General features: G+C 33.7%; 1 protein-coding gene across 1 annotated transcript; it reads right to left on the reverse strand.

The window, feature by feature from the left end:
* Positions 1-842: 842 nt before the first annotated feature.
* Positions 843-17,068, reverse strand: LOC136811736 (band 4.1-like protein 5). Its single transcript, XM_067068355.1, has 20 exons — positions 16,855-17,068; positions 16,267-16,371; positions 15,937-15,979; positions 14,913-14,991; positions 14,480-14,524; positions 13,834-13,886; positions 13,611-13,684; positions 12,738-12,784; positions 9,920-10,007; positions 9,584-9,672; positions 8,724-8,787; positions 8,169-8,260; positions 6,960-7,031; positions 6,562-6,630; positions 6,185-6,222; positions 4,594-4,723; positions 3,723-3,940; positions 2,872-3,238; positions 2,411-2,465; positions 843-1,917 (listed from the first exon to the last, which is right to left on the reverse strand). The coding sequence occupies exons 1-20, from the start codon at positions 17,002-17,004 to the stop codon at positions 1,834-1,836; spliced, it is 1,962 nt and encodes a 653-aa protein (XP_066924456.1). The 5' UTR covers positions 17,005-17,068; the 3' UTR covers positions 843-1,833.
* Between the last annotated feature and the right edge of the window lie 8,282 nt (positions 17,069-25,350).

Consider the following 25,350-nt stretch of genomic DNA (forward strand, 5'->3'; position numbering starts at 1 on the left):
TGCGCGCGCGTCGTGTTTTGTGAGTGGTGCGAGATGATTTAAAAAGGAGAATGCGCGTCCCATTAAATAGATTCTCTTCTTTACTCCTCTAACCTCGAATACCTCGAATATGATCTCCTTAACTCAAACAAGTTTTTCTTGTCCCTTCCCAGTTAACATAACAATGCATTATAAACCTTACTTCACAACGCGAAATTTCCTTTATAACGAACTCGAACAAATTTTTATTCCAATCCAGTGCGCAGCGGGGTTCGAGTTATAGATGGAGGTGGGGGTCTTGGACTTATTTAGTCTAAGTCTTAGGACCATACAAAAAAAGGTCCATGCAAATCGATAAAACGGCTAAAAGATAAATCCATGCTAAAAGTAAGCGAAATTGACCAAAGCAACGGAAGTTCTAAAATTAGAATTCAATCAGCCCCATTTTGATTGATTTGCTAGCGTGACTACCTCAATTTGACGTTAGTCTTATTGTTTTAACTTTTTGTTTGCTTTTTCCTTTGATAATATCAAAAGATAAAAATCGATTTGCTCAGTTTTTGATCACGTTACCAAGTATTCCTCTTGGGATTGATTTTCAAGATTTAATCACATGACCAAAACCCGACCAGTAAAACGAACTAATTTCTCAAACACAAGTTCAGGCAGGAAACAATAAAAAGAAACAAGAGGCTTCCAGCCAACTGAGGTTTTTTATACGGACGACTATGATGTGAGTGAACCCTTATATCAATCGATTCAAGGCTATCTTTCCAATTCGGTATTACTTTTAATGATAACTCTTCATAAATCATGTTGTATTTTATACCTTTGGGTAATAAGAAATCAACCAATCAACAGGGTTTATCTTATTCATTTATTGACACACTTTTTCAGTATTTGGAATTTTCTAATATTTATACAAGTTTAAAAATTAAAAAAGGAAAAAGTTATCAAAAAAAAAAACGCACAAAAACAACAAAATTAAGTAAAATTTAAAATATACTAACAAATTTTATTAAAATAAAATCAGGATATTCTCTATACAATTTCAGTCCCGAATAAAATTAGGATTTCTTAAACTCCAAGCTCCCAATATGAATCTTGGGTCTATATCCACTGTGCTGTGCTAAGGTTTCGGAAAAACAAATAAACACCTCGATGAGTCAATATTTTTAAGAAAAAGAAGGCGAGAAGCTAGAACGGGGTAGATAAAGAAAAAATGGGTGGGGAGGAAGGGTGGGGGTGGTAAAAAAATCGATAAATACAAAAAAGGTATGTGTATGAAAATCTAAAAAGAAAAGACATCAAGAATTATAAACCAATTTAAAGTAAAATGTTATTGTTACAAAAAAAATATTAAATTAATTTTCAAAATATAAAAGTTTTATCCGGTTTCGTATTATCAATTCTTCATATTTATATATTCTTAATAATATTTCTAATAATGTTTTAGCACCGTCTAAAAGTCTGCGACGTCACTCAGTCCAAAAATGAAATTTCATTAAAAGCAAGCCATCAAAATACAATTTTAGCACACCTTTTAGAGGATTTAGGTAGGTAGTAGCGAACCACCGAATCCTTTTGTGTTTTGAAGGCGGGCGTGTAAAACTTGCGATGATATCTTGATACATTTCGAATGGAACAATTTTACAAGGAATCGACTGGGATGGTATAGCTTTTGAACTCCAAAAACACCTACGAAAGTCTTGTTGATGAATTTTCGTATGCTTGACTGGTAATGGAGAAATAACTTTCGAGCCAAACAGGAGGTACACCTGCTGCACATCCTCTTTTTGAGGTCTTCGATACCAATTTTCACTGGTCGTCTCGCTGATGACCGATCAAGGGATATTACAGATCAGTGATTTGATAACTTTTACCAGTTTGGGCATTGGGTACAAGTCTTGCGTTCAATGCTGGCGTGTTTTTATCGACCTGTAAAGTGTAGAAAATAGATTATTGAGTCGATGTTCTTTTGAGAGTAAGAGTGAATAGTTTAGAAAAAATAAGCATTGGGCTTTTCCAGAAAGAATTTGAGTATGGGGGATGGAGGATATAACATTTTTTGGAAATTTACCCCCGGACATTGTGACTTTTGACCCCCGGACAGCAGGTCTAGCCCCCGGACAAGCATTAGCTGACCCCATGAACAATCAAAATTGTCCTCAAACAGAGCAAGTTTACCCCCTAGGCAAGGCAAACTTTATAGATTTTTCACTACCCCCGGACACTATATCCTCCACCCCCATGTACGGACATTTTCTGGAAGAGCCCGTCCTCGTAGTCTGGTGATTTAATGAGACAATATCTGGAATCTCAGTTAAGTAATGAAAACCACAATCAAAGGTCATTGTAAAAACAAATTATTATTCATCCAAAGTTAGCCTGGCAAAGAAAAAATAAAGGAAGAAAGGAACTAAAAGCTTACCGTGTAGCCTTTGGAACTCGAATGGGAATGGCTTCGGGTGGGTGCAGCTCCATTTCTTGAAAATGAAAAGATTCAAATATAAAGATACGATTGGGACAGAGCAAAATAGACTGAAATATGAACACAGACACTACTGATCGTTTCGAAGCTTGCCACCGAAACTATCTCGATCGAATCCTTATTCGAGACCAAACGAGATAGAGCAGTTGGCAGTATTGTGTTGCTAGACTATGCAAGGATCGATTATCGCATTCAAATAAAAATGGTTTAAAGCTTTCTAGAAAAATATGGTGATATATGATATATGGGACAGCTAGAAATTTTTTTATTCTTTTATGATCAGGAATAAGTTTGATGTGCTGAGACTGCATTGGTAGAATTTTCAAAAGTTATAATATCAGAAAGTTTAGTGCAAAGTGTATTTTTTTAAGGAGATGAGTATCGATCGAAAATACCCATACCTTTGGTTGTTGTTATGTGCTTTTTTACCAGGCGCACTTTGAGTCCGTTTCATGGCTGGATCTTTAGACGAAGACGACAGGTTTGCATTCCAATTTTGATCGTCCGATTTTGAAGAACCGCCACCGCCCGCGGGCGCATTACGGTTCGTAATTGCCGGCGATGACTTACTGCGCGGTACCTGAGGGCTTCCTTTGCGATCAGGGAAGAATGCATCATCATCAGCAGGCGTTCGAGGCGTGCGCGCGCGGTTGATGTCGACCGATGCGGACCGTTTTGGACCATCCTCCGATGTAGACGATGAACCAATCAGAGCGGTTGTTTTCATCGAGTATTTCTTTTGTAAGTTTGAGCGTCCCGATCCAGGCCCTATAGTAGGTAAAATGACAGAAAATTGACGTTTAAAATTGTACGACTGATAAAGGATATATGAGCATTAAGGGAGTAAATTTGATACTGATTGGTAGTACGAGGAATACGTTTCGGTAACAAAATAAACTCAATGAAGCAAAACTAACAATACATTTTTTAAAGCTCCGCGATATTGTACATGTTTTTTATAAGCATACTTTTTTTTGAAAAACAGGTGCAGTTATGCTTAGCTTGTATTTTAGATTTAAGCTCAAATCACGCTTGTGATATTCTTATTCTTCTGAAGAAAAAAAAAGACGAATTTAAAATAGAAAAGAAAAAAATTAATCTTCCCAAGTACACAGTCCTAATGGCTAATGACCAATGACCAAAGCTCACTGATATGCTTATGCTAGGCTTTTTTTAACGAATCCAGGTGTCAATATGCTTAAAAAAGTTATGCTTATAAAAAGAAAAAAGCATGTACGTGTTATCAACTTACCAAAATAGAGGGGTGGTTTTAAAATTCTCATTTGTTCCAACCGGTTTCCTAACCTATCACCATCGTCGTACAGCACTTGATATTTATTGCCTTCAATCTTGGTAACAGCGCCAGGTAGATAGGCTGCCACGCCTGACCAATGAGCAATAACTCGTGTACCAATTTTGATTTCATTTGGATTAGGAGCCATATCATATACCAAAGCCTCCTCCTCTTTCCTAACAAAAGTGAAAGTTAAAAATCAAGTATCATAAAGATATTGATGATGGAGCTTCGAAAGGCCTTCTGCCTATTAAGTTTTAACTTTTCTCTGGGACTTTCCTTTTCTATTAGCGTATTGTTTTCAGTACCATGAATATGACGGTATACATTTACTGTCATAGTGAGTTCTGGTTCAATCCATCAAAGAATAAAAGTATCCAACGCTACCGGTACCATAAAAGCATATGTTAGAGTGCTTTTTCGAATGAAATCATTTGTAATAAATAGAAATGCTGGCTGTTAAATGACCTTTACACGTTTTTTTTTTATAAGAACAAACTATATAAGAACATAAGGCTTCGAGGCCCAAAAATTTAAGAACATTCTAAGAACATTCTAAGGCTTTGGAGACTTAAAAATATGCATTTTCTTAAGAAATTACATCAAAATGCTCAGAAAATGCTGAAAATAAGAACATTTTAAGAACATTTTTAGGCTTCAAATCCAAAAAACTAAGAACATCCGAAGGCTTCGAAAATTTTTGACGTTCTTATAAAAAAAAAAACGTGTAATTCAGAAAATAAAATCAAAAAAGATGATGCTACCATGCTTGTCCTCTTACACGAGACGTATCAGCAAATTATCTCTATTCAAAAATATGAAGAAGTACCTTTCATGAGATATGGTTTCGCCATCTTCGAACTTGACGTGAACTTTATCTGTCAGTGCGGTCACCACGCCTCTGTAATAATCACCGTTGACCGCCCTCGCCCACACGTTTGAGCCAATACGAATATAACCTGTGAAGGGTGAAAGGGAGAATATAATGCGTGTTCGTTATAACAATACGAATATTCGTTGTAGGACAGTAATTGTGTGGTAAAAAAAGGTATTTTGTAACAAATGTTATAGCGACGGACGTATAGAAACGGACCTCGAAGGTTAAACAAATCATAGCACGGTCTAAGTTGCATGATCATAAGTGTGCTAAACCCAACAGTTTGAATCTGTCTCATTCGGTCAAATCTTCGCTCCATCTTTATAAAAAGTATTTACGTAAGAAAGCAGTCCAAAGAAAGGACTTTCCACCGCCTATAGTGCTTACTCTTGTCCGATCAGATGTCAATATTGCCTTTTTCTTAATACAGCTGTGTATTTTTTTTATCATTTGTAAGCTAGTTAGAAACATATCATCAAAAAGTCAGTTTTGATTGTTTGAAAGTTTAAATTGAAAAACCATAAATTGGTTATCGTGACGTGATTATTTCTTAAGTTTTTTCGTGATAAGGATTTTCTTGTGCATTATCACTGTGGTTTTTTTCTTAATGTTTGATACATGCATTTTGTAAAAAGAGGAAAGATTGGCGCTTCGCCAAAACTACAAACACAGATGCATTAAAGTGTTGTCTTTAACAACTTATACATCTTTATTACATTATTATTATTTTATATCGAAGCTGGTAAGGTGTTTAATCTATTTTGATGTTGTTTTGCTGTTTACAACATGGTCTACGTAAAAGTTTGTAAACCACAAAAAGGCATAGTTATTCCTACTACACGATTTTCAATGCAAATAAATTAGTTTTGAGATTAGTGATGATTGCTATTGTCAATAGAAAATCTCATAGAGATGGTAATTACTGTGCAATCATTATATAAAAAAATGTATTGCTCCACAAAGTTGTTTATCAAAAGGACCACAAGTGATAATATGGTGTAGATTTATATATATTGACAAGGTCGAATCCCTTTCTCAGATAAAGTATAGGTTTTACTTGGCATGGTCTCCTGAAAAGGATATTTTTGTATGGTTGTAAGGACCAATAATAAAGCTTATTGAAAGGAAAATTTGACGTTCCATGAGAGAAGCAATGTATAAAATCGATAAAAAAACAAAGGGCGAAAGGGTTCTACCGTAGTCTTGGTACACGTTTTTTATAATAACAGCCAACATTTTTTTAAGGCTTCAGATATTCTTAACTTTTTGAGTTTTAAGCCTAAAAATGTTCTTTTTAAACATATTCTTATTTTCACCATTTTTAAGTATTTTTTGGCCATTTTCCAAAGAAATTGGGTGTTTTAAAGTCTGGAAAGCCTTAAAATGTTCTTAACTTGTTCTTAATATTTTGGCCGTCGAGGCCTCGTGCTCTGATATAGTTCTTTCTTATAAAAAAACGTGTAATATTACCTACACCCGACAAAAAAAGATTTCTTAAGAGGTCACAGCCACTTCTAAATGACATAAATTCATAAGTTCTTACCTATGGTTGATCGCTGGGCAAATCGTTCGCTTCTCGTTCTATGGAAAGTAAAACATAGTGCAGGTTAAAGATTTGGAACACTAAGTAAATGAACTAATTCTGTAGTTTGCTGTAACTATTTGCACACAAAGCAGAACAACAAAAAATCGCTTGTGGAGACAATAACTACACCCGGGAGGGGGGTGCTACCCTTGATGACTGACGGTGGTGTTCCACCGTTGTTCAAAACATGAACTCTACGAGGCCAAAATAAGTCCACCATAAGTCGAAATTTTCTGAATTTTGAACCTTTTCTTATTCGATAAAAATCCTTGCTCCCTTGAAGATCGAATTAGAGAGAGTCGACTGTAAATACAATAATATCCACCAATATGTACCTTTTAAAGATGTTTGATTTTCGTGCATTGACAGTGTTATCTTTATCAGCTTGGTGTAACGTGCGACCACTGAAAAGAAGAAGAAGATAAAAGCTGGTAGTTTTAAAGAGCTGGATGTTTTTGCTCCCCATTTTGGTGTTTCAAAGTAAAATAAGCTAAGCTAAATTAAGAAATATTTGAAATATCTTTGTCCAAGATTAAGCCTTCCCCGGACAAAAAATAATGGCTAAGTTTAAACAAATTGCTGAAATATCTTTGTCTAAGATTCAGCCTTTCCCAAACAAAAATTAATGGTTTTGACACATTTTCGACAAGAGAAAAATTATGAAATAAAGGCAGTAGGGCCACCATAAAATTGTTAATTCTAAAGAATTAAGGCAATGATGATGTATTCTTACCTGTATCTGAATCTTGAGCCAAAAGTCAATAGTCCTTGTTTACGTTCGGGAGCTTCTGTTGGAGCTACCAATCTGTGTATTGTAAAGTAAAGTTTTTTTCTCAAGTAAAAGCGTTAAGAAAATGCTTACTCAATATTTCAATATGGCGGTCATTCCAGAGGAAGGCGTATATCTCGTCACACTCACTTTTGACTGGATACCGCCAATAGAAACAGTGGCGTTGTGGCAGGGGGGCCCCCCCCCAGCGGAGCTTTTTTGAAGGGGCGCCGAAGAGCAAGGGGCGCCAAAAGAGAACTTTTTTAAACGCCCCAATCTTAAAAATCATACTTTATGCGCCTTAAATTGCGCCCAGGACCAATTTTACTTAGATAATTTTAAAATACTTGGAATTTTTTTCGCTCGCTTCGCTCGCAATACAGTTAATTGGTAACTTCTAAGCAATCTAGCTAATTTACAAGCTTTTTTTGTACAATATAGCATTATTAAATGAAAATCTAACTGCGCCCCAAAACCAATATGCTGACAGCAATATTGAAATCATATAACATCAATTTTTTGCTCGCTTCGCTCGCACCACACCTTCTTTCTTTAACTTTCTTTTCACTCTAGCAAGTGTCAAATTTGTCTACTTTTATTTAGTGATTCTAGTCGGTGGGGACACCACTTTGGAAAATTGGGGGGGGGCGCCATTTGAAAAAAAATTGACTTTGGCCCCTCCAGAAAAATTTTACCACAACGCCACTGTAGAAACCTAGGATCGCAATGAACCACTCGCCATTTGATGACATTCATAGAGGGTGGGCATAGAGACTCACAGATTTCTGTGAAACCCGAAGGGCTAGATATCGTGCTTTTTTAGGCTCTTCCAAGCAAAAAAAAAAAGAATATCGCAAAAAATATTGCTGTTGTTGTTTTCAAAAACCTGCGACGCTTCTTATTGTTCAAGCGCTGAAATTATATTGTAATGTCGCATGACCTAGGTAGGATTTCCTACCTAACCTCGGAACACTTTTCAGCCAAAGCACGGCATCTAGCCCTTCGGGCTTTATAAATCTATGCATAGACTCTCCAATAGGGGTTGACATTGCAATTGTAATGGCCAATTATAAGGATTTACTGGAAACTAAATAATCATCTTTACTGTTGCGAGAGTATAAAAAGTAGGAGGTTGTGCTTCTGTTGATCAGGTCAAGCAAGAAGATATCTTACCTGAAAAATGTATGATACTCTATGGCACACTTCCAAAGGTGTTTACTGGCGCGCGGTGAACCGAGCTCGTAACGATATTCTTGGGTCTCGTTCTATAAGGATTTAAGTTAAAATTAATTTTGTGTTCAACGGTCATTTCAGCGGAATGGGTACGTTAGGCCACGCTATTTTGATACCATCTATAAGGGCTTTTGGTACGTCGCTTTTAATGTGCCATTTAATAGCAGCCATAGACGGTTCAATTCTTTGTAGAATGGCCTTTAGAATTATTGACTTATAAGTTAAGGACAGGTATTCGCACGAATTCTTGTACAAAACATACCTTATTACACGAAATAAGTAGACACATCATAAACGGCCTTGAAACTAACACGCAAAAAAATTACACGAATTTTGTTTGCTTTTTCAGGACACCACGACTGGTTTTTTAATCAACAAAAAATTTCTTAATTCGTGTTAATTACACGTCTACTTTCTTTCCGCTAATAATGTACTTTTGAAATCTATAGAACAACTAGACTCAAATGATAGGAAGAATAGGAAACAGGTACTAACCTCGTTCGTTTTAGCGCACATTATAAATCGTGATTGTTTGAAAGTGATATTGGTGATGCTCTTCCTGACAAAGAAAAATTAGGAATAATTTTTTGGAAAACTGGCAGAAATGACACACAATTTATATAAAGTGGAGTCTCTATAACTCGAAACGCACTGGGAACACACATCTTTTCGAGTTAAGGAAATCTCGAGCTATAGAGTAAGGTTTATAGGGCATTGCCAGCTGAATGGACCATATAACTTGTTCGAGTTAAGGAAACATTCGAGTTATAGAGGTTTCAGTTAAAGAGACTCCACTGTATTTACTCAATTCTTAACAAAGAACTTTTAATGCTGGCATCACTTCACTATCCTCCTTCAAAAGATGATAAATAATGAGCGGGATCGATTTCCAAAACAATATTCTTAATCCACGTCCCGCAGTCGTAGGTCGAATGTGTTTCAAGGACCGTCCCTCGATCTAGGTACGCTCGTATGAAAGTCTCGCACTGACCGAATTAATAAAATTTAACGTAGATGACAAAAGTTCGTAAAAGAAAAAGTTATTATTCTACTACACAGGTCCCTTCAGTTAACAACGCCTTGAAAACCTTACTCCATAACTCGAAATTTCCTTAACTCGAACAAACTTGTGTTCCCGTGCGTGTTCGAATTATGGAGACTCCACTTGCACCTTGAATACAGTGAAGTCTCTATAAATCGAAACTCGATAACTCAAATGTTTTCTTGTCCCTTCAGTTAATAATACCTTACTCAATAACTGGAAATTTCTTTAACTCGAACAAACTTGTGTTCCCGTGCGTGTTCGAATCATGGAGACTCCATTGTATTCCGAAAAATAATCCGATGTCTCTTACCATATGTGGAATCCGATTTTTTGATCACCTCGAAGAATAACAATACCATGAGGAGTTAGCCCAACTGTATATTCACGCCCATCTTCGCCCTAGGTGAGATGAATAGACTTTCTGTCAATTTACTTTACAAGATGACACTGGTTCGTGAATCATTAAGAACTCCAAAGACTTCTTCTTTTATAAGAAAGGCACGATGAACACAGGCCGAGAAGTTCTATGTGAATTATTTTTCTAAATTAAATTTTAAATACTGTATAAAAAACAACTATGTTTTCATCCTCCTTAGCCTAGTTTTAAAGCTTATGAGGATAAGCAAAAAAAAAGGAGGAGACTTACTTTAACAGGGTGTCGATCCATCCCATAACATTCGAGGTTTCCAGCAATAGCCAAATAATGCGTTTCACATTCCGCTGGATTCATCCCTCTGAAAAATGGAAACAATAAATGCCCAAATTTAGATAATTCGAAGAATCACCACTCAAAAAGACTTAGTGAACATAATGAGAATATTTACTGTTTTACGATTTCGTCTAAACTTTTTTTAAAGCAGAACACACACCCTCACTCTGCTCTATCATGATTTTGAACTGTTTTGAATAGTAATTTAAAAATAGAGTTAGCTAAAATCCATAAGCATCAAACCAATCTTTGCTAACCTTTTTGAATTCAAACGCCATTTACTTAATTTTTTAAACACCAATTTCATAATGGGGCAGTACAACTCTTGTATAAATATTATATACTACTTATTATTCTGTAACATCAAAATAAATGGAATAACATCAGATAAAGATTATTCCCTCAAAACATAGACCACTTTAAATAAAATTGAACCAAATTCTTTCATAAAGAGTCGAGCCATTCAAATACCCGAATTGAGGCTAAGACCATGTTCACACTTTACTATTCCGTTTCGCTCCGAAACAAAATGAAGCCATTCTATTGGTTAGAAATGACGTAAAACTTGAATGTAACCAATAGAATGGCTTTATTTCGTTTCGGAGCGAAACGGAATCGTTACGTGCGAACATGGTCTAAAATTCTCTTCTGTCTCTACTCTGTGCGACAAACACTAAAATGGAATGATATCGTTAGGCTGGACCGTAGAGACGTTGAACCTATGCCACATACATTCTTTCAAATTTCGTAACAACTTAATTGCATCAAAGATCAATTAAATTTAAACCAAACACATGAAAAGAGAGAACAACTTTAAAGATAAAAGTTCATTTTGACTCAGTAGTCAAACCACTAATAAGTTCATTTAATTAGGAATAAGAATAATTTAGATCCTTAGGATCAAATGTAAATTAAGTTATAAGAGACTCTCGATATTGTGAGTCTTAATTTGTATAAACAACAGATTGTATAGAATTTTGAATTTATACTCTTTCAATTTTGCTAATTATCACGCGCGTTGGTTAATTGTCATAGGAGCTAATTGAGACAAGATAATACATGTTAAGCCTAAGGATGCCCGGCTCAAGGTAGAGTCACGACAGTCCTTACTTTGCCGAAAGAACACGCGATAGTTTTACTCATCGTCAAAATATTCCGGTTATATAGATATAACCAATGGTTCAAAGTGCAGTAGAGATTAAAAACTGCCCCAAATCCATTACACGTTTTTTTATAAGAACATCCAAAATCTTTAAGCCTTCAGACGTTCTTAACTTTTTGAGTTTTAAGCCTAAAAATGTTCTTAAGATATTCTTATTTTCACCATTTTATGAGTATTTTTGACCAATTTTCTAAGAAATCGGGTGTTTGAGTCTGCAAAGCCTTAAAATGTTCTTAACTTGTTCTTAACTTAACATTTTGGCCATTGACGCCTTATGTTCTCATAAAGATTGTTCTTAAAAAACATGTAACAGCCCAGTAAATTCTGTCTGTACACGCATTTTCCTAAACAGTGAAGTAATATTTTTGATAGATACGTCCAATCATTAAAATTTTATGACCGATCAATTACGCTAAATATCACTCGTTAACAAAAATGATATTTGATATATCGGTGATGTTTCAGTCTCTATTATGGCGCCACGATGGTTCTTAGCTAATTCTAAATAAGTAAGTCTGGAACCACAGTTGAAAGTGACCCGAAGGCTCGTCTTTCGATAGCTATCCACCCGAAGATAGGCGAGGGCGCCACTCGAGATTGCTACAAATTTTAAATATTTTACAGCCATTTTTGTCTGCAGCCACTGATGTCTCGGTGGTATCTTTTTGATAGATACTCTTGTCCAAGCTTAAAATTTTAGTAATCTATGAAGCCTGGAGACCGTTAGGTACTATCCTTCCAATAGAGGAAATCTTCATTTTACATCTTCATTTTCGAAATATTTGAAAGATTTTAAAGTCTTAAAGACAGCTGCTTTATATTATCTTTTCAACGAGAGCGATGTATCAAACAGTGCAGACTGTCAATTTTTTTTGAAACATCTTTACATACTAAAGCCAAGATTGTTTTTTTAATGGAGCCACCGCTTAACACTTTACAGCAATAAATCATCTCTCGATACCATTAAAGCATTTTTAGCAATAAGGATCATTAGATAATAATTGGTAACGACTTTATTGTGCTGTCGATTATTTAAATGGGCGTGTGTCAGTTCTGTACAAAAAAAAAATTAGAGTCATTCATGGGATCCTTTCATATAATATAACGACGACAAAATGAAAACTTTTATTTGCATTTTCATTTTCTACTCCCTCTTCTCTTTGAGGCGGCCGCTCGGGTACAGGACGCCGAACCGGGTTCTAGGCCGACTTTTCAACCTTTCCTTATCTGCTGTACTTAACTGTATGGTCAGACTTTGGGCCTATGTTTTAATTTCTTTCTTCTTGTTAAGCTGACGGGTGACTCTAGAGTGGCAGGAGATGCTTACTCAAGATACCGCACCTGATCTCAGACTTCGGTCTTCAGCTTATCACTTCTTTTTGTGTCTTGTGCATTCCTTTTGTTTTTTATTTCTTTCTTCCAAAATATATATTGGGTTTTTGTTACAGATTGTCATGGTTAGTCGCTAGTTTGTATTTTCTTCAATGCATATAACTTCACTATATTTCTTTATCGACAAGCGGGAAAATAACAAGGTAAATTTACTGAAATGATTTCTCAGATCCCCAATATGAAGATAACAGAAAAACTTACGATAGCAGTCGATGTTTCTTTTCCACTCCTTTTTCCATCTCTTCGTTCTAAAAGAAATTCAACGAATAAGACGTTTACATCCAAGTCATGACACGCATAGGAGAGTTTTATTTGTCGAAAGGATTTACTACAGCTCGTTTCTTAAACAGAAGAACTACAACAGATGGAGGAGAGCTATATACTCGTAAATGTTGGTTTCACAACTGACTCATATCTCCATCAAGAAAAGCATTTCAATGGGAAATAATCATTTTTCAAATCCATATGAATACCTTAGAGGTCAGTTGTTTTTAGCGTGCTAGAACGCGAAGAGAAGCTTGTCAGAATTTAGCTGATCCTCGGGTATCTCGATTGGCTGGCAATTGATATATAGTTAACAATTGACTGTTACGGTTTATAGCAAAAACTTCCAAAGAGAAATCCCGTTAAATTACCCTATAGGCAGCTTAAAATATCGATAGCTATCGGGATCTTGAAATGCTATGGATCATCCTTATATAAATTTCGTATAAACAGCCGCTTACTTCTCGTTTTGATATAATCACTAAATCATCGAGACTAGCGATAGTGGGAAACAGGAATAATCAAGACAACGGTTATTAGAAAACGAGGAATTATCGAGACTATCGCATAAAATAGTAGAAAGTTATCAACACTACCGATAATCTTAACGGGAATCAATGAGCTTAATTGAGATTTATAGGGAGTAACCGATAACTGCGTCAATTAGACGCAGAAAATTGATTGAAAATTGAAAATAATAGTAGAAAGTTATCAAGAATATCGATAATCTTAACGGGAACCAATGAGCTTTATAGGGCGTAACCGATAGAGGGAAATAAAAGTATTGAATAATGATCATTGTCTGCTCACCTGGTTTTTAGCCAACCGGAATTCAGAGACGTAATTTCCTACATGCAATGTGTTGTCAAAGTCACCAAGTTCAGCTAGAATGAAAAACAATAGAAAGTTTTGGTCTAAAGTTCTAATGCTCATCAGACATTATAAATGGGCGTTCCGTTGAGGTGCGCATTTCATAGGATGGGCATAATAATGGTATATAAGAGAGACAAAAATAAGAAAAAAGTGTTCGTACACTGGACAGCAAAAGCACCCATTTCGATTGATTGCTTCAATGATGGTTTCAACCTGTGAAAATGAAATTATATGCAGAATATAATGCCATGTTGCACGGTGAAAAAGAATGCGGCTAATATTATTTGATTTTTCCCGGACACATCTTTCGGACTCGGTCCGTTGCCAAGGGAATGATTATCTACGTAGAATATACTATTTAGAATAGCCATTGACAACCTTAGAACAGTTATGCTTGTCATTAAATTTGACCCTTTAGTGCACTTTCGTACCTCTGACCTCCACTTCTATTAAAGTTCAATGAAAAACTTGGAAGCATTTGAAATTTTGTATTATGAAATGACATCTTCCTGGAAAGACTTTATGATATCGATAATGTCGTAGGTGCCAAGGATAAGAATATTTAAGAAGAGTTAAAACAGAAGAATACAAATAATACAATCCATACAGAGAGACAAGATGAATGTTAACCAAGCTACAGTTGAGTCTCGATACTACAGATAATTACCACTTTTCTTTGGCCCCTTGAATCTCCTCTCTTGCCCTTTTCACGGAAAATATATTCGGATATAAGTAGTACGCAGCTAAGTATCATTTTTTATCAGTCCCCTGAGAGTACTACTAAATAGGGATTCAAATGTACTTACTTTCCTTCGCGAACATCGTTTTTGATTTGCAAAAAGCAATGATATCTGATAAAAATTAAAAAGAATTGTCAAATTAATTAACATAGAACGCGGCTTCATGTTGAAAAATAGAAAACCATCCTCAAGCAGTGTCATTATTGGTCGTCAATTCTCATATTATAAAAATCGAGTTTTCTTCCTTATTGAGTGAATCCCAGAATGTAAGGTCTTTATTCTGCCTTCCCATGTTGATGAGTTCCAACACCGTAGGATTGAGAGGCCGATCACCTCACTCAAATTCTCGCCTTCCTCGGCCAATAACGAAAATATTTTGTATAGAAATGCTAAGGTAAAGTTTTGAATCTTTCGCATAAAGAATATGCAGAATTAGAGGGATCAACCTGGATCAACGAAGAAATTTCGTTGAATCCATCAAATGGGAAATCATAGTCACCTTGTTAATTCTTCATGTAACTTGTGTGGTTCGATTGGATAAAACTTCATTCGGAAATGGATCGAGTATGGTGGACCAACTATAAGCAAGAAAGGAATTTAATGTAAGAGATTCGGCCGTAGCACGAACGTAGAACATCCAGCTACGATACACAACAAGGTTGCGGGTCCGATCCCCAACCGAGCTAATCAAAGATTCGCGAAACGGTACTTGATGGCCTTTTGATTGATGCTCAGTAACTAAAGAGACCGATCATGAGTAAGTGAAGAAATCCAGGGAAAGGAGTGGCGCCCTCTCCTAACTTTGGGTAAACAGTTAAAGAAAAGGGAATATTCGGGTCATCCTCGACTGTGGTCGCAAACTTACCTACTTAAGGGATTCGAAGATTTATCGAAAGATTTCTAGATGATAATGATTAGGCTGTTTATAAAGTAACGTTACACTAGTTATAAATTTCGATTATTTCTCAAAAAATCCTCCTTGCATCAGATAACCCTATTATCCTCTTTTAAGAGCATTAAGAAAATTGTTTGATGGCTTTTGTATCAAACCAAACTTCTTAATCTACCACTTATACAAGAATGGTAAACATCAAAAGATTACAATCGACCTTTTAAATCGTATTGAGTTTATACAGCGAAACAAGAAAGTACTTTCAATGAAATTCATAAGGATATATATAATTTTTGAAAGGTAGCACCAGCTTTTGAGCTGTTGCTTTTGACCCATTAGTTATGAGCTTTTAAATTTAAAAACTCAATCTTCAAAGTTAAAATGGCTTCAGGAATAACAAGAAACCACTTTAAGTTAGATTCCATCTAAAAATCTATAATCGATAGTTATCTTTAAGGAAGCTGATTTAAAAACCGTCATGGTAATTTTTTTATTAAGAAAAAGGGCGGCATTTTTTAAGATAAAACTCCGTTCAGTCCTCCTTTTAACCAAAAGAGGTGTTTCAAATCATAAAATTATTTTTCTTAAATTCCCAGTCTTCTTTGGTTGAAAAAAAAGGTTATTGACTTACTTGAAACTTGCTTCTTGACTTTCTTGACAGGGTCAATCCAGTGCTATTGGTGCAAAAAAATTGAAAGTTACCCTTTATTCACTGTGGGAGAACTATGATAAAATAGAGTATGTAGCACCTGTATCAAAGATAAAAAGCATTCAGATTATGCAGTCATACCAAAGGCTCTCTAAATAATACTCGATCTTTTTCTGGTTAAATTCTCAGCAACTAAATTGACGAATCGTTTTCATATTTGAAAACTTAAGACTAGTACATGCAGAGTGTCAGAAAAATATGTGTTTATTTCTCGGACACTGTTTGATTTTAACCAGTATAATAAAGGCTTACTGGGACATTTTTGCTATCCATATATTGCAATGCGAAGTAATCTTTTTCAACCAAATCCAAATGTAATAGAACTCGCTTGATCAGGTCTTTACCAAGTGCATCTCTCTGCAAAAATAGAAAAATAAAATGATGACTTCTTATGGCTCAAGGTTCAAGGGTATATATAAAACAAATGCTAATAAGGGATTGTCGTAAAAAAGTAGTCCTAATATAAATTACTCTTATTCCAGCGGTGACAAAAAAGAGATTTTCAAAAAATACAGTGAAGGATGCCAGTCAAAAATTGTGTGAGGTTTTAAAAATTTCAAAAATTGGCGAAAAAATTAATTTTGGTCATAACTTTTATAGAATTTATTTTTTTCAAGTGAAATTTTACATCAGCATAAGAATAACCGTGTAGAAGAACCCTAGTAGTTTAAAAAACATAAATAAGCTATTTTGGTGGCTGCATGAGTGTTTTTGAAATAAAATTTCAAATAAAATTGAAAAAAAGAATCGTTAACAGTCAATACAAGAAAGGCGAATTAGGTGTGTCTGAATCAAAATTAAAGCAAGGGCCTTTCAAACTAAAAATGTAGGTTAAGGTACCTGTAGGTTAATGGTGACATCAGTTCCATCAAGCAATTGAATACTGCATGGTAGTAGCCTCTTTCCATCAGCACTGACTGGCCCCCTCTCACGTTTTGATTTTCTTCGAAAGGTATTCCTTAAACTTCTCCGCAAATTATCAAACACCATAATTCTGTAGTTTCAGTTCTTTATGATTTTTACTTTTTTTTGACTGGAGAATTTTAGTATGCTAAGATAAGAGAACTTATACAGATTAAGATATTGCAGAGTCACTCTAAAATCGATTGCTAAAAAACCTAGTTCTTATCTTTGTGCCCTTGAGCAATCGAGTGCATGAATTTTTATATGTTATCGACGGTGAATGTCCCTTTATGAAACTAAACTATACTACACTACTTTTAAATCAAAATTCAAACCTTAATTTTCTTATTTTTCACAAGAAGGAAGCCTCTTATAGTACCTCAGTGTGATATTCCATCTAAAATTTTAATTTTTCATCGCAATTATCAGATTTCAGATCTAAGAGAAATTCATATTCTTTTGTTTTATTTTTTTTAATTTTCTTTATTATACTATCTCTAAAACCTCGCAAATTTAAAGGAAAATGAGGAAATTTTAAGAGGGGTTGTTTTGAAATCTGATATTGTTGAGGAGCTCCTCTCAAGTGAAAAAGAAAGTGAACATGAGATATTCACAAAATAATATATTTCTAACGCAAAGCTTTTGCCTTGGAATTTTCTATGATACCTGAAAATCACACTTATTATTCTAAGGTGATTAAATAAATCAATCCTTCCATACATCTTCAGTAAAAGATTAAATAACAGAAGCTGCTTTTGGTTCATTTATTCTAAGGTGCCATTTTGAATCCCATTTACTTTAAAGTTAAATAAATAAATAAATAAATAAAAGGCTAGAAAATTGATAAAAATATATGTTACTGTATCTGAACAAAAATGGAGCTTAGTGTTGTCTCAATATGTTCTCAATATGCACTGCACTTACAAAATGAGAGAGAAACAGTGTAAAAAAAGAAATTCACAGTTGACAAATGGAACATAACATCCTTTGGCTTAAAATTAAGAAACTGTCACAAGTCTCAAACATTGAATAGATTAATTATACCGTGCACTACAAAGAAATTGTCCTTTTCATACACGTTTTTTTATAAGACCATGCAAAATTTTTGAAGCCCCAGGTTGTTCTTAACTTTTTGGATTTTAAACCTAAAAATGTTCTTAAAATGTTCTTATAATTCCCCATTTTGTGACCATTTTTACCCATTTTCCAAAAAAATCGAGTGTTTTCAAATCTACAAAGGCTTAAAATTTTCTCAACTTGTTTTTAGCTTTTGGCCATTGAAGCCTTATGTTCTTATATAGTTTGTTCTTATGAAAAAAAAACATGTTTGAATAACTTTTTTCATGAAAGTCTGATTTTATAAAAACAACACCCCTCTACTAAACTTCCCTTCTCTGAGACAGTATTTTACCCTGTTTTGATTCCTGCTCAAGTAAAAGAAACACATACTTCACATTGTCAATAAAACACATGAGAAATCTTTCAACACGAAACTAAAATGACGATGCTATCTTTATAGTACTTCAATCTCCTTTTCATCAATCACAGATTTAGATAAATCCTCACATACTTTGAATAACATCCCAATTATGCCTTATTAAGTCTGAATACAGAAGCCTTACTCAAATTTCTTAGCTTTGTTATCAGGTAGATATCAATCTCTTACTACACGTACAATAAAATTTATCTAAAAAAAAACACAGATAAGTACTTTTTTAACAGTAAGGCAAAAAAGCAATTCTAGATAACAAACTGAAAAGAATCAATAGTAATATTTGTTGTAAGTAAACATGAATTTGTATCAGTAACGAGTAATACATACATATACAAGAAGACTTTCTAAAACAAATAATCAATATCAAATAATGAGTGCTTTAAATTGTGTAAATACTCTTGTTGATTATGTATCAAATTTAGATAACTCGAAAGTACAAAATAGAAACAGTTTGTAACATATATTATATCAAAACATCTTAGGGTGAAAGATAATTAAATTCCAAACTTAACTGTATTTCTCATTTTAATAACTGAAAAAAGCATGACTAGTATAACGTTTTATCAAATATAATTTGTACTAGAAATTTTAATAACGACTAAACAACGAAAAAATTTATAATAAAAAAGCACGATATTTCCATTTCGAACCATACAAAACTTAGGAAAGAATCCCATAATAGTAATTTATTTTTTAATCATGGGGAAAAGAAACATTATTTTCTGCTATACAAATCAACGGTAAAAATATCACAACCACAGCAAAAACCAAAAGCATGAGCAATTCAAAATCAATGACACTAGCAGAATAATGTAATGTCTGTTAAATGACTGCTTTGGAAGCGATACTTAATTTCCTTGTGCTCTTTAAATAGAAAGCTACGTCATGGTGAAAACATCTCAAATAAACACTTGAGGTAAAAATCACTTACACAAAAATTGGACAAATGATACAGTCTATTTACACTAGATGTTTACTTTAGTGATTCTATGAATTTTAGCAACATGCTTGTACTGTTGTAGTTTGTACATCTCCCATCAAATTAAGGGGAGGGCAGACCTAACCCCTTTTGCACTGTGAACTGGCCTAGCTAGGTCTATAGTCCTGTTCACAGTCTATATTAAATTCTGGAGTATAATTTTGAAAAAATATAACATTATTCACTTTCTATATCACGTAGCCATAGAAAGATCTGTATAACACAGTAACAATCCTGTACTATTTTTTACTATTTTACCAGTTGTATTTCACCTTGCCTTAACCCTACCATATGATTAATTTGTAAACAATAGCAGTTACTCGAATCTAATACCACTTTACCATAAACAGATATGAGCATGAGTCTGCTAATGTCACCCATTTTCAGTTTTGTCAACTTTTCAACTTTAAGGCCCCAGTGAAAAATCTAGGTGCATGTAATAATGATACAAGCTGATGTTTTTTATCAGTCTTGATACTGGCAAGCTTAAATAGTCATTTTTTTCACTTTACAAAGTACGCAATTTTTTCAGGACAGCTTTTTACATCAAAATGTGAACGGAAAATAAGGTTTTTAGCAAATTGTCTAAATTCATTAGTTAATAATCTAGGCCAATCATCTCTGATCATACTTGATTTTTGTTTTTATTACAGCCAATGGATATAAAAAACAAAATCTACAAAAAGATTTTTCAAAATGAAGTTTTTCCCAGAATAAATGCAAAAAGTTGCGGACATAACTTTTTCCGTTCACAAAGTTATGTCCGCACACAATTGATTTTCTAGAGAAGTGAAAGTGTTAATATCTATAGTTATTTGATTTTTAACCCTTCCCATCCATTAGAGAACCAAACCAAGTAACACTAAAATACCAGTTGTCCTTCATTGAAAAATAATCCATTTTGAAGTGAACAGGGTATGATTTCTGTTCACAATTTTGAGTTATGTCCGCACATTATTTTATTCTTTAAATTTTCAAAGGAGTTATCCTTACTCAGCTGAATCATTTTTCTATATCAAGGGTCATATTTGGGGTCATTTTATACAAATTTGAAGTCTCAAAGGCTATTTGTTGGGAGACAGTGAAACAAAACAGTTTCTCCAAAAATTAGTTATGTCCGCAACAAAAAGTTATGTCCGCAACAATTCATGAAGTTTTTTCAGCCCCCAAACATCATTTTTAGGTTTCTTTGACAAATTATTGCATTTGAGGTCATTTTAAGTTGGAAAAAAACAGAAAAAAGTCTGATAATTATCCATTGGCAAGATTTCAGTTTTTCCACCTCATATCATATGTATTTCATGTTGCGGACATAACTATTTCATCTAAAAATGTTGCTGATAAAGTGTTTTTGCAAGCTGGCATGATGTTTTATCATATGGAAGTAGTGCTTAGGCTATTAGAAATAGAAAACAAATACTCTGATGCCAAGTTGAGGTCCAAAATGAAAATTTTAACAGAAAAATAACCTTTTTATTTCTTTGAAAATGATGGTTCTGAGCCTGCGAGCTTGAATAAAGGATAAATCATGCATTAATTTGCATGTTAAATTCATTTTGTAGTGTTCACACAACATAACCTACTACACATTCACTTACAGACTGGTTAGAATTGCTCCAATAGTTCAAAACAGAGTCATATTCTGTAGCAAATTGTATGTTGCGGACATAACTATTTAAAGTATTTATCAGATTTGTAACCCTCTTTAGCAGTTATGCTAACACCTTGACAATACTAAAGAGTTACATTTGTAAAAACCATGCATTTCCTTGCTTTTTTTCAATTTTTTGTGTCCTCTAGGGTCGTTCTTCTATTAGAAATATGAGAAAGCTCTAATATTATTAATAAGTCTTCTTTTGTTCTTTTCGAAGAAAAACATGTAATAACTGACATCAAACCAAACCAAATCTTTTGGTTTTATATTGATTTAGTCTCTATAATATTCCTTAAATTTTGGCAATAGAAAAAGACACTCCAAAATTTTAAATAAATGATGTATAATGTCCTATGGTTCTACCCTGGAAGAAAAAACGTTATGTCCGCAACACAGCATTATTATACATTTAATCCTTTCTATTGAAAAAGTTGAGTGACTCTCAAGGAAAAATCATATTTAATGATTATGAAGATGTACAACAGTTGATGTCAAGCTCAAATCTTAACTTTTAAGAAAAGATTTTAACAAAAGATTTTATATGATTGGATTCTCTTTTACAAATAAATCTTCAATTTTCAGGAAATCATAGTTACAAAGATCTTTCAAGACAACAAATTTCAATGATTAAGTTTTGGTTCAAGTACAGCAAAGTATTAAAAGCCAAATAAAAACTCAATTTAATGTTTATTGCTTATTTTAAACCAAATTTAACAAAAAGTTATGTCCGCAACCAACAAGGTTTCATTTTCTAATTTTTTATTGACTAACTGAATTATAGAAAACTTTTGGTTTTTTGGAAGGCTTATGATGAGTCCTTCAAATCTAGAATAAAATTACCTGACCATAGCCAGTTTTCTTTTCATGAAGTCAAACTTTATGGGAATATTTTTTAGTATTTTCGATTTTCTTTTGAAAAAAGTGTCATAATTTGAAAAATATGCTATACTGGACGGTAAAAATTGCTTTCCAATGCAGCTTAATATATTAGCCATGAACTGAAATCTAAGACAAGCATTAGATTATGCATATTTTATCTCAAATGAAGTGTAAACTACAAAGAGTTTTTTGCCAAATTTGTCTGATTATAACTACTCTAGGTCAAATTTCTGGACCAAACCAGTTTGATTAAGCCCTGATACTTATGTTTTCTGAAAATTGAGGTCATTAATAAAAAAATTATCCAGGAATAAAACTGAAATTCAAAACTTTATTTTTTCCAAAATTTTACACCTTTTTGGGTGACATTACCAGACTCGTGCTCATATATGGCACAACAAAAATTTTCGTATGATCTGACAACGAAACATAGCAAATAACACACTTTAAATGTACTCTAACTCAAGAGTGCCCAAAGTTTAACTCAAAAATAATTACATCCTTGAATAATAAACGCCTATTTTGTTCAGAGAGTAGAAAATATCCATTCAATAGAAGTATTAAGCAACTATAATAACATTTTCTTCATAATGGGCAAAACTTGTCATCATACAGTGACAAAATAGCAGAAATAAATATTTTGTGATTAGAAATTTCTCTTTGTTCACTTATAAAGAGTTGTGCAAAAGTAGAAAAAAAAAGATATAAAGAGTTATAGAGAAATCCTTTTATTCTATGAAAGAAATCTTTTTACAACAGTGAATTTTTTGACAACACAGAAAATAATTTTTGTCTTCGAATTTTGAAGAAAAAATTGAGCAAGAATTTTTTATTATTACCAACCCCTTAGATAGTATATAATTGAGTTTTTCAAAACTTTCTTTTAAGAAATGAACAGAAATGTAAACGTCTATAATAATATTATAAAAGATGTAGACTGGCAAATACAGTTTCTTTTTTACACATACCATATCTACAAACCACTCTATCTTAAGTTCATACACTTCTCAGTGCAATGCACGAAAACATGAAAAAGTGTATTAAGATTGTAATGCATTGTTCAAAAGATTTCAAATGTTAATTGAGAGTTCATAATAGCTGCAATTATCATTGAGCTTTATAATAGAAGGGAGTAGGAAATCAAAAGGTTAATTCTCTTTCGCTTCTCAACTAACATTTAATCTAGACATGGAGATTTAACATTTCCTTTAAAAATTTAAAAAGATCAGGGTAGATACATTTTGAATTTGTATCCAACAGTTAAGCTTAGTGATATCAAGTAAACATATTGAAAAAGGGAAATACCATACCTTTACAGGAGGGTAAAATGAAAGACCAATATTAAGAGTGTGAATCTTAAAAAAGAATTTTTGGTGAATGATTACTCAAGCCAAGAAATCAATTAATTTATAGCTGTAATAAATAATGTTGAATTTTGAAGGAAAAATTTACTGTGTCATTTACCAAAATAAGTCACAAACATTTGAATTTTTTAAATGGTTTTTTGGAGTGGAATAAATTATTTGTAAAGTCACATTCATAAATTGAGATTTTACTTTAATGAAAAATCTGTCCAAAAAAATCCCAGAAAGACCTGTGAATCACATAATCATACTGGGCCTGCTGGGCCATCTATCTACAATACCCTTTCAGTCTATGGCCACCAAGGTTCTAGAGCATGATTTTTCAAAAAAATATAGCTAATTACCATTATTCAAATAAACTAGCAGATATAACAGTCAACATCTCTCACAATCTAGATTAGTAGAACTTTTATAATCACTAATGCTTAAGAGATTCGTGTATCTTTTTATATTTAGCATAACTTTTGATAGAAGAATCATATTGACATGCAGTTTTTTGTAATTCAAAAATCAGGATCTGTCACATCTTAGGTATTGCCATTTTGCATCAACCAAATTTCATGAAAAAATATAAAGTACAGCTCAAGAAATTCAAGAAAAACCCTTTTTCTTGTGATTCTCGGCTGTTCCAGCAATTTTTAAATAGTTTCGGCTTCAAAAATCAGTTTTATTGACATTGAATAATGCTTGATGGTGTTGGTGGGCATTATTATCAACAATGTTTTTGTGTGAAAAGACAGAGAAACATTTTGGAAAAAGTCCAATGAAAATCTGCAAAAACGGTGATATGCGGCATATTTCCAGCATTTTCGGTCGGAAAATTTTTTTTCTCAAAATTCCGACTCGCCCACATTTTGGGGCATTGCTAATACGTATCTTTGTGCAAAAAATTAGAAAAAACTAATAATTAAATCCCGAGACAATGCCAAAGAAACGGTTTTTCCGGGATATTTCTGGCATTTTTGGCCATAAAATTGTTTTTAGACATTACCATGAGGGGGTCTATGTAACAAATCCTGCTTTATTAAAAACAGACAAAAAGAACAACAAATTTTGCCGTCCACAACCCAACTGAATGTGACTGTACCACCCCTACGGATTCATTTCTCTTTGTTTGTCACGAGAATTAACTACATGTGGTTTAAAAGAACGACACAAACGAAAACAGCTAATTGGGGTTTACTCAGAGTTTTGACAGCTCAAAGGTATTTCACGTTGCCGTTGTGACTGCGGAAACTCCCTATTACCTATAAATAAGTTTTTTTTAAATTGACATGCTAACATTCTCCCAAATTAGCACATGATAACGCTGTAAATCTTCCTGCGCAACGTCCATTAAAAAGCATGAACATAAACGTCTAGACATCCATCTCCTTTGTATTTTTGTAGAAAGCACTGCTACTAGCTTCCTTGCTGCCTTGTTAAAAACATAAAATGATTTTGATGATATACCTCTTGGGAATATATACCTTGCTCAAAATCTGCAAAGGTTTGCATCCAAATATACTTCAGTTGGTCTAGATTGCTTTATACAAATATGATGGGAAAAAAGCTGGGGTAAAAATGGGACACTGTCATTAAATTTTGTTGAAAGTCCTTTAAATGATGGCACTTAGATTTGAAGTCATCAAGTGGATGCAAAACCTGAAATATCATGACCTTTTGGAAAGATACTTGATTTTTCAATAACATTTTATACCCGTCTCATATTTTCCCAGACGGGGTCCCGTAATTACCCCAAAATGCAAGGTATTTACAGGACACCTTTAAAATAAATTTTAGGAAATTCTACTAAATTTCAAGTTACCATCAATCCCATGAGTAAAAGAAGGTATTCCAACTAGTCTACGAAAAGTGCGCTTGCGTGGCAAATAGAATATCTCGCAAATTAATATATGCATAAAACTGATGAAATCCTTTCTTTTTTATGCTTAGGTGATGTCACCATCGATCCTGACTTGACATTGGAGAACCAAGTTCGGCAATTCATAATTATTATGAGCGGCAGAAAAAGTTTGTGTGACGCAAAAATTGCGCGATAAACAAAGCGCTAGAAAGACAC

This window comes from Clytia hemisphaerica, unplaced genomic scaffold, assembly GCF_902728285.1.
Source record: "Clytia hemisphaerica strain Z4C2 unplaced genomic scaffold, Clytia hemisphaerica genome assembly, whole genome shotgun sequence".
Taxonomy (NCBI): domain Eukaryota; kingdom Metazoa; phylum Cnidaria; class Hydrozoa; order Leptothecata; family Clytiidae; genus Clytia; species Clytia hemisphaerica.

Coding starts and splice junctions, on each gene's coding strand:
- LOC136811736 (XM_067068355.1), bottom strand. CDS start 17,004: ATGGTGTTTGATAATTTGCGGAGAAGTTTAAGGAATACCTTTCGAAGA. Junction 9,673..9,919: donor TGGATCGACACCCTGTTAAA/GTAAGTCTCCTC, acceptor CATCTCACCTAG/GGCGAAGATGGGCGTGAATA. Junction 6,631..6,959: donor GGCTCAAGATTCAGATACAG/GTAAGAATACAT, acceptor TCTTCTTTTCAG/TGGTCGCACGTTACACCAAG.